The sequence below is a fragment of the Dromaius novaehollandiae genome, chromosome 22 (assembly GCF_036370855.1).
Source record: "Dromaius novaehollandiae isolate bDroNov1 chromosome 22, bDroNov1.hap1, whole genome shotgun sequence".
NCBI classification, from domain to species: Eukaryota; Metazoa; Chordata; class Aves; order Casuariiformes; family Dromaiidae; genus Dromaius; species Dromaius novaehollandiae.
Window position 1 is genome coordinate 10791745 of NC_088119.1, and position 9917 is coordinate 10801661.

The following is a 9917-nucleotide window of genomic DNA, read 5'->3' on the forward strand; positions in this document are numbered from 1 at the left end:
TTTGCAAGAGCGTGCAGAAAAGCTTTATTTGGGTTCTGAGCACAGCACAGTGCTTAGAGAAGGTTGAGGGAAGCAGTGGCATGATGAAAAGAGAAGGAAGATGCTTTGCATGGTCTGCATATCCAGAGCACATAAGCTGGAATCTTCTTTTGCTTTGCTGTGAGAGGTTTGGATTATGGCCAAACCGTGCAGCAATCTTAACGGGGGGACTGGTGGATCTGCTCACGAGAGGAAATCACCTTCCCGTCCTGGACTTCCTCAACGATTGTGCGGATTTGACGCGTAGTTACAGGTGCTACAGTGGAGAAAGAAGGAACCGTTATTTAGAGAAGAGGGAGGAGAAAGTATCTTAATGGTATTTCACTGCTGGATTTGTTGTTAACAGCAACTGCCTAAAAACCCAATATAACTACAGAATTTCTACACCTAAATACTTTGTTATCATTTCAGTCTGCACAGATAATCTTCTGAAACATGCTTTGGTATATCAGAAGAATAATTTCTGTTGATTCACATTTTGAACATGTGATAGAACAGTAATTTTAGTAAAATAGTAAATAAGAATCTGTGCTAAGAAGGTGGCTAAGGATGTGACACAGCTCTGAGTGATTAGTGCTTCAGCCAAGACACGTTCTTACCTTCTCTCACATGGGAAGACATGCTGTAAGAGGAGAAAAATGAAAGAATGGTCAAAAAGGGCAAAAAAGCGAGTGCTTTTGAAGAAGAAATAATTATTTAAGACCTCATCTTTTTCTATAGTATCAGTATGATTAAAATGCATTCCTGAAACTACCGTCAAGATTTAAAGGAAGAAGAACACGAAGATACTTGTGTGCAAAGGGGATTCAGGCACGTTCGTGCCAAAGGCAGCGCACATCCCAGCTGCCGCGAGCGTTACTGGTACCTGCTTCTTTCCCAGGATTACACAGACGCTGGCGGGATGGGAAGAGGGTCCCCAGCACGCAGTGCTGTGCTACGCGCTGGGCTGGACGAGGCTCGCAGGAGCGAAAGGGGAGAGAGACCCTGTTGCATGCCATGGGTCAGGAGGAGCAGCGAACTGACGTCTCCTAGACTCTGACCAATGACTCATCCAAGAAGGTGGCTCAAAGGGTCCTCCAGGGAACAGGTTGCTCGTCATTTCTTTCCTTCACTGTTACCGGCCTGCTGCCCACCCCGGTGTCCGGAGCCCGGCCCCGGTACGTACTGGGCGTCCTCGCCCTCCAGGAGCCGGCGGTACGTGGCGATCTCCTGCTCCAGGCGGCTCTTGACGTCCAGCAGGATCCGGTAGTCGTGGTTCTGGCGCTCCATGTCGCAGCGCAGCTCGGCCAGCTGCTCCTCCACGCTGGTGATGAGGGCCTGGAGCTGGGCCAGCTGGGCGCCGTAGCGGGCCTCCGTGTCGGCCAGGGAGCCCTCCAGCGCCGCTTTCTGCGAGGGGAGGAGCGGGGCGGGCTCAGGGGGGACGGGGCGGGAGGGAGGGGGCCGCCCGCGCCTTCCCTTGCCCACCCTCCCCCCGGGTCCGCCCTGCGGGGAGCAGGGTGCTCGCACCGTGCTGAGCTGGGACTGCAGGTCTATCTCCAGGCTCTGGATGGTGCGTCGCAGCTCCGTGATCTCCGTCTTGCCGCTCTGCAGCTGCTCCGTGTTGATGGCCACCTCCCGGTTGAGCTCCTCCGTCTGCAGCAAGGCAAACCCACGCCGTTAGAGGAGAGGCAAGCAGGCGAAGCCCTGGGCCCAGCACAGCCCGCTCCGCTCACCTTGCTGAAGAACCACTGCTCGGCATCCCTGCGGTTCTTCTCGGCCAGGGTCTCGTACTGCTCCCTCATCTCAGCGAGGACCTTGGTGAGGTCGATGCCAGGAGCAGCATCCATCTCCACGCTGATCTCTCCACCCACCTGCCCACGCAGGGCATTCATTTCCTGGGGCAAGAGACACGTTATACACATGAAACAGGCAACAGCGTATTCCTACCGTGACAGATTTCAGATTGGTCTTCTCACGCCCAACTCAAAAATCCCCCCAAATTTCCCAGCTTTTCCTTTAGAACTGTTGTCTCTCTGGAAAGAAACATGTTCTCTGTTGGGGGTTTCAGAGCATAGCAGTGAAGCCCAAGGGTATGTTCCTCCTCCTGTCTTCTGCAGCAGCCACATCGTGGCTGTCCTTTACCTGAGCTGCAAGAGGGATAACTGCTTCCCTGCCCCCTCAGCCAGTCGGGTCTCTCCTGACAGCCCTAATTTCCGAGACAGTCCTGCACGTGGGACGTGACCCCCTTTGCATGAGGCCCAAGGTGCACTTTGGGGTCCCGGTTTGTGCCTGGCTCTGCTCACCTCCTCGTGGTTCTTCTTGAGGTAGGCCAGCTCCTCCTTCAGGTTCTCGATCTGCATCTCCAGGTCAGCTCTGGACAGGGTCAGCTCATCCAGGACCCTGCGCAGGCCGTTGATGTCGGACTCCACGCTCAGGCGCAGAGCCTGCTCCGTCTCAAACCTGGGAGCACAACAACAGTCAGGAAAGACACCAAGATCTCCCTCAGCCAAGGTCAGAGTGGCTCAGTTTGTTGGTCACTTGCTCCCCACTGCTGCTGCTCTTGTGTCAATGCTGCATAACCCTGATGTTGCACCCACATCCCGCTGATGATGAGAGCTAGTAAATGAAGTGGAACAACTGATAAAACAGTGTTCATTTGAGGCGGTAGCATCACCTTGCCCCGGTGTCACTGGGCCTTGTTACTGGGTCTGGGCTCTGTTGAGCTACACACACGCGTTAAATGCACAGCAGAGGCACCGTGCAAGCTCTCTGTGCAAGTGGGCTCATACCTTAGAGCAACAAGCAGTGGGAATAAAATAGTAAAGGTTTGACAGAAACAAAACAATCCCCAAGCTGCTGTAAGATTTACATCACAAACTGCTTGGGAAATTACACGTCATCTGAAAGCCTTTTTTTTTTCAAGTGGCTTTCTTGGGTTTAGGATGGTTTTTTTCCTCATTTCATTGAGAGTCTCTGCAGATTTTGTTCCCTTTTTCCAGGAGAGGTGGCTTACTTGGTCCTAAAGTCATCAGCTGTCAGCCTGGCGTTGTCAATCTGCAGGAGGAGGTTGGCATTGTCGACTGTGGCCACCAGGACCTGGAGGGTGGAGAATAAAGAGTAAGCAATAGATGAGTGTCAGAAACTCCTTCTGGCTGACCAAGGGATCTTAACAGAAGTGAGACTATAGGGACAGGAATAGTTCTGGTGAAGCTTGGGGCTTCCTTCGCAGAAGTGTATATTGAATAATGACAGGGAGGAACAAGACACAGCTGAGATAGACGGCAGGAAGTATCTGATTACTCTGTGACCTCCCTTTCCAAAAATCCAGCAGTAAGTGTTTCAGAGGCAGCTCAAAGTCATGTAAAATATGTGAGATCTGATGATAGCATTTGTTCTCCTGCTTCAGGGCATGTGCTGGTTATGCAAGGCTCAGGAAAGAATTACCACTCGCCCATCCACAGCCCAGTGCAATTGTGGCAGGACGGATGGACTGATGGTCCTTGCTTGGCAATCCTGGTACCCATTTGTTCTTGCATGGATTGGATTTGCTAACTGCAGGCATGGAGCAAACTGGAATGAGCAGGTGCCTAAGACTTCTGATTTTCATATTGCAGAATAGGAGCAAATAATCCAAACTGAGAAAAGATTCAGGTCGGGGTTTGGGAGGACATCAGTTATGGTGCCAGTGAGAGGGAAAGTGGTTTCCCTGCATCACTTGCCAGCAGCCTTGCAACTCGGGCTGTACAAAGGCTTCCTTCATGTTTGCTAGTGGCAATTTATAAGTGAGAAGTAACAGAGAAGAACAAAGTTAACTCTCGAGTATTTCCTCCAAAGTGGGACAGTAGGAATCAAATCACAGCAAACAGAAACCTCTCCAGAGCTGCCTGGGTTTGTGGTTACGGAGCAAGCCTGGCCGTGTGCTGGTGACTGCTGAAGGGGGCTAAGAGGTCACTCCTGGCCAGTTCCATCTTTTCCTCTTTAACCATCTCAGTCAGAATAATACTGAGGAGCTAAAATAAGTGACAGCAGACTGCACATTCATTGACTGAATATGTACAGATAGCTCATCGATATTTCACAGTTTACACACACTGAAAACTTTCCTGTGTATTCTTTTCAGATAAAATCTCAGAAAAATATGCATTATCAATGCAGACATCTCTAATTCTTAATTTTTGCTTAATTATGTCCTTTTACATCTGCCTCATCCAATGAAAACTGTTATTTGTCCAGTCTAGAAGAAGGTAATCAAAAACTGACATTGACAAATCCCTAAATTTCCAGCCTGGCCATCTGCATGTGAATCTCAGACACTCTTTTACCACGTAGTTAGCACCTGCTAATTATAGAGGTAGCAGTCAGTGTTTTTGCTTCCCCTCTAATAAAGACTCTCAGATAAGAGACATCCCTCTGTGTTGGTCATAGCATCCTACCTTGCTCCTGAGGTCCTCGATAGTCCTGTAGTAGGGGCTGTAGTCCCGGTCTGGACCAGGTGCCTGCTTCTTGTACCATTCCCTGATCTTCACCTCCAGGTCCGTGTTGGCCTCCTCCAGCGCACGCACTTTGTCCAGGTAGGCAGCCAGGCGGTCGTTGAGGTTCTGCATCGTCTCCTTTTCTCCAGCTTGCAGGATGCCCTCGCCGCCTCCAAAGACGCCTCCAAAGCTGCCCCCATAGCCGCCGCCAAAGCCGCTGCCGAAGCTGCCCCCGTAGCCGCCCCCAAAGCCACCGCCGAGGCCCCCTGCTACGCTGCTGCAGTAGCTGCCCCCGTAGCCCCCCCCCAGGCCGCTCCCGAGCCCCGAAACGGTGCGCGAAGAGACCGAGTAGCTCGTGGCCCCTCCGCTGAGGCTGGGGGCTCTGTACCCGCCTCCGCCAACGCGCACGGAGGAGAGCCTGCTGGAGCCTCCCCCCAGGCCCCCGAATCCCTTGAGGGACGTGGAGGAGGAGTATTGCCTGACAGTGGTGGCCATGGCGAAGGACGGCAGAGGCTCTGGAGCTTGAGCGAGACCCGGTGCAGCAGGGAAGCCCGCGAGCGCTGACTTCCCCCTGGCTCGGAGCCCTTTATAGCCCGGACAGGAGGCGTTGCCTGCGCTTTTCGTCACCCCTGACATTGTGAGCCAAATTCCAGAGTCATCGTTTTTCTCTTTCTGTTTTCATGTCTTTTGTCACATCCCACTAAAAACACTTCAGCTCGCTGGGTCTTCATCTTCCCTTTGGTTCCCAGCATCCAGGTGTGATTCACAACTGAAGGCTCGTTGCTCAGGGCTACGTTTTCGCATTTTACGGTTACGCTGAGACGCGGAGGTGCTGCCTCCACCTCTGTCCGGCTGCTTCTCCTTGAAGTAGCGCAAGGGAATCCACTGTGACATGCCAAGTTGCCTGCAAGTGTCTTCTATCATAAAAAAACTACAAATCTCTTCATTTGCTTTTTAAAAGAGTATAAAGCCAATGAAAGCTGCTGACATAAGAGCTCTGTGCATCCATAATCTTTACATAGGGTTGATCTGAAGCCAGCTGGAAGTTTTCCAATCAGGACCTCTATCCCAGGACAAGCACAGACCTGGCAGTATCTGTGTAGCATAATGTATTTGGCAGAAATCCTGTAGTTCAAAAGAGAAGAAACTCAGGTAACTTCTGCTTACGTATTGATGTTGGGTGAACCTCTGTAGGGATTAGAAAGTCCCTACAACAGTGTTTTTTCAACCCGTTTATATTGCAGAAGCCTAGTGTTTTGTAATGGCACCTGTATAATGAAATTAAACTTACTGACGATCCTTGCTTTGCTACATCACCCTCCACAAACTGCACAGAAGCAAGCTGTAACTTCTGAAAGCTTTGTAGAAGCTAAAAACCTCTGTGCCACAGTTCCTGCTATCTCTTTGCTGAGGCACATTTTAATGCTTAGATAGACTAAATAAAGTGTAAGGAATTGCAATTGCGTTAGACATCTGCTGCCAGACACCTTGTGTGCAGTTTCTGATGGGAAGAACATGATGAACACTGATTTGTGTTTATGTCTGTGTGTAGATATGCTCTTTCCTACAAATTTGCGGCTGCAAGACAGCAATGCTTATGTAACTCAGCAGGGCCAACGTTGGCTGTATCAAAAGATCTGATGGGCACAGTGCAACACTGACTGCAGGGAGAAGCAGGAACACCGAGAGCGTGTGGGAAATGGAGCGTTTAACCGGGACAACCCAGAAGAGCTGCACAAGGATGAGGCAACGCAGTCATCCAGATAGCCACACCTGTATCGCATTATTAAGGGATTGAGTGTAGTGATTATAGTGATGGAGCCGGACAGGTATTGGCGTGAAAAAGCAGCAGAGAACCAGGAAGGGGGATGCTGCACTGTTTCATTTCTTCCTGGGAAGAAAAAGCCTTTCACTGACATGGCACCAATCTTGCAGTGTACAGTGGAAAAAGGCACACCCAGGCTGCTGGCCTGCCCCCAGAGGTGTCACGCAGGGATAACAGAAATCCCTTTTTCTTTTAGCAGAGATGCCTGTGAGGTAGCAAAAGAATAACAGGGATTAGGAACCCTTTAGTAATTTCTCTCCTGTGGTGATCTCCTTTCTTCCCGTGGCCCCTCTGGCTGTTTCCACATTCTAATGTACTTAAGTGATTTTCTAGTTACTAAGATGTTCTCAGAGCCTCACCTTTGGTAATTCATGTGCCTCCTTTCAGTCTATTCCCTGAAGGACATAGCAATAACAACCCTTTATCTACAACTCTGTTAGATCTCAAGGACTTAATAGATCTCGTTCTCTTTGTTTAGCAGCTTGCAGAAGAGGTGGAATGACTTTTCCAGGTGACCATCCCCGAGCTAGCTTAGTCAGAAATGGCACCCCGGTCCCCTTAGTCGAGGGCCCTAACGTCTGGGCAGCACGGCATCAGAATTGATTTGCTTCAGATTTTGATTTTTGGCTCTCTCAGCTGCATCCCAAAATCTACCTCTGGCCAAGACGTACGTGTACCACATCCCTCAGAGAGCTGGAGGAAAGGGGGGGACCTGGGAGCAACCCACTGATGGCAAACGGCAGTGTCTCCGCAGAGCGTGCAGGCGACTGTGCTCAGCTTGCAGCGTGGTCCTGGGGTGATGTGACAACGCTAACGTCAGCATTCCCTGCTGGCCCGCTTCCCTCCGGAGCCGGGGATCCGGGATTACCCAAGGCCCCCGCGGCATAGCCTCGCGTGGGAGCCCTGCTCAGGAGCGATGCCTTGGCCACCCCTGCTCTGAGTCCTTTCCAACGTGCTCCCTTTTTCATGTTTCGACTTCAGCAAGAACCTGTTGCTTGAGGCGTTTCCCACGTTGGCCGTGAGCCCCTCACGTGGGCAAAGACTGCTGTGAACTCCGTCCCCGTGCTCAGGTCACTCCCACGTTTTAGCCCGAGTTACTAGCCAGCCCGAAGGTGACAACTGCCATAAAAGCAGGCAAAGCCCTGCCACAGCTCCACGGGCAGGAAATACTTGAATTTACGGCTCTTCTGTGTGATCATGATCTCAGCCCGTGTTTAGGCTCTTTTATTACAGCTGCACAGAGGAGCCTAAGAAGAGATCTGGAATGGGAGATTCTCCTGCAAGATCAGGTTTTTCCAATCTTTGCTGGTCAATGTTTTTGCCCGTCTGCTGCTGCCCTGGCCTCTGGCTGAGCTCCGAAAACGGCACCGCCGGAGCCGGTGCCACTCTTAGGGGAGCCCTTAGCACAGCGTTCCCTTGCGCCTGTGCCGGCTCTCTGACGACAGGACGTGTTCACGTAGGTGGAACCGTGTCAGAGGAGCCTGCGCGACTTCAGCTGTTGTATAGGTTACCAGAAGAATTCAGTCTCCCAGGCTGTCTTTAAACACTCGGCAATAAATTCCCTTGAGACAAAAGAACATCACAGTGTTCAGGAGATGGTATCTGGGTTGTTCCAGGGAGAAGCCTGCCGCAGATGCTATCTGTCCTCAGGAATGCTGCAGGGGAAGAGTGCCGAGCCTGCTCCGCCAGTCTGCTGCGTGCGGACGGAAGCGAAATTGCCTGGTAGAGGTGGGTAAGCAGTGCACAGGGTAACCCAGCGCCGTGAGGGTTGGTACGAGAAGGCCAGGGTCAGCGTGTTACATTCACCTCAGACAATAACCTTAATTGCACTTTTAATCTAATGAATAAAAGCTAATTAGGAGTCATTGGGTTTCCCCTGTGGGCCAGCTTCTGCTGAGTGCGTTTCAGAGCGATTCACAGCTCTGCAGAAAGCAGCCGAAGGACACGACCATGAGAAAGATGTTTCCTGCACGTCAAGGACTGGCAGGGGCTCTCCCCTTGCGACAGGTTTGCTGTGTGAGTATGACCACCGCCACGACGGGTAATAAACACATCACGGTGTGGCGTGAAACACGTTGCCTTTGTTTTTATCTCAGCTGCTTGCTTTTTACCGTCTGCCAGGACGTGTCCCGGCAGCCCCCACACCCCACCTGGAAGAAGCGTTCCTGGAGGTGTTACCGTGAAAGGCAGCTTTGCGCTGCGCGTGCAGGACGGCCCGGGGCGGTAGCGGAGCCAGCGGGGCAGAGGGCTCTGCTCGGCCGTTTGGACCTGCAGGCAGACAGCCCCCGTCAGCAGCTTGAGACCGTCCTGGCTTGATGCCGCGTTGGCTTGGGGGCTCCCGAGAGGCCTTTTTCTTCTCGAGGAAGGGGGCTGTGCCCTGCTCCGGCCACCCGAGACCCGTCCGGCACCAGGCGGGGTGAGGGCCGCAGGCTCGGCGAGCCGCACTCAGCCCCCGGGGGAACCACGCACAGTCGCTCGGGCTGGGAATGAAACAGCCCGACAAAGCCACGCTTGTTTCACTCGAGGCAAAGGAAGCTCCTCCGTGTCTGAGCGGAGCCGGACTCCCAGGCTACCAGGAATTTATTTGACTGTATCTCTACAGCAAACTCCAACCCTTGGAGTTTCCCATGTCATTTTTTTCGGTGAGCTTTCTCCAAATAACAAGCAGCTCTTGAATTTCCTAATCTCTCATTTTGTTAGTGTGGAAAGATGATCACGCCCTGTCTGCTCATCCCTCTCGCCTCCTCGGAGCGCGCGGAGCGGCCAGGCGGTTGCACACGCGCTTTCCCAGGCCGACTGTAGGCAACAAGCGGCGGCTGCCGCTTGCATTCCCCAGCCCACACCCGCTGCACCCCCAGCGCCTGCAGCCAGGCCGCGAGCCGCAGGGACCCGCGCGGGGCAGCCGGGACCCCGCCGTGCTCCGGGAGGGCAGGGCTGTTGGGGACCTCCGGCCACCGCCTGCCTGTTTCTGTCCCTGCGCTGAGATGGGACCAGTTGCGCCGAGTGGCCCCGGGTGGGTGGAGGTGCCGAACCTGCCCTTGGAGGCAGGCGCTCCGGCAGCCCCCCGCGACACCGCCACGAGCAGCCTCCGCCGGGCTGTAGTGCCCTTCCACTGCCAACCCTGCCGGGACAAGCGACGGGAGCGCAGCCCCCCAGCCGTGCTTTCCTAGAGGCCCCCCCCCCCCCCCCGCGTGGGACCCTGGCTCTGGGTCCCCGTTGCAGGGGCTTCAGCACAGCCCATCCCCAGGGCGTCGGGGCTTCCCTGCGCCCTTGCACCGGCGGCCGGGTGCTGCAGCTCCTCAGCTGCCGCCAGCCCAGAGAAACCTCTAAGAGGAGACGAGAGAGTCACGTTGGTGCTCAGGGCACGTTGATGTAGCGTTCCCTTCGCGAGCTGCCCCGCTGGTGTCCCTCGCTGGTGTCCCTCGCTGGTGTCCCTCGCTGGTGCTCCTCGCTGGTGTCCCTCGCTGGTGTCCCTCGCTGGTGTCCCTCGCTGGTGTCCCTCGCTGGTGCTCCTCGCTGGTGGCCCCGGGGCCGCTGCCCGTGGGAGGGCTGCAAGGCTCCCGCACGACCCACGCACGATGGGTTTGGGGCCACCTCGCGCG

At 53.8% G+C, this 9917-nt stretch overlaps 1 protein-coding gene across 1 annotated transcript; it reads right to left on the reverse strand.

Annotated features, from left to right (window-relative positions):
• On the reverse strand, nt 1-5064 carry LOC112979131 (keratin, type I cytoskeletal 14-like). Its single transcript, XM_064524759.1, has 8 exons — nt 4452-5064; nt 3032-3114; nt 2322-2478; nt 1752-1913; nt 1546-1671; nt 1205-1425; nt 639-661; nt 1-295 (listed from the first exon to the last, which is right to left on the reverse strand). The coding sequence occupies exons 1-8, from the start codon at nt 4983-4985 to the stop codon at nt 198-200; spliced, it is 1404 nt and encodes a 467-aa protein (XP_064380829.1). The 5' UTR covers nt 4986-5064; the 3' UTR covers nt 1-197.
• Nucleotides 5065-9917: the final 4853 nt, after the last annotated feature.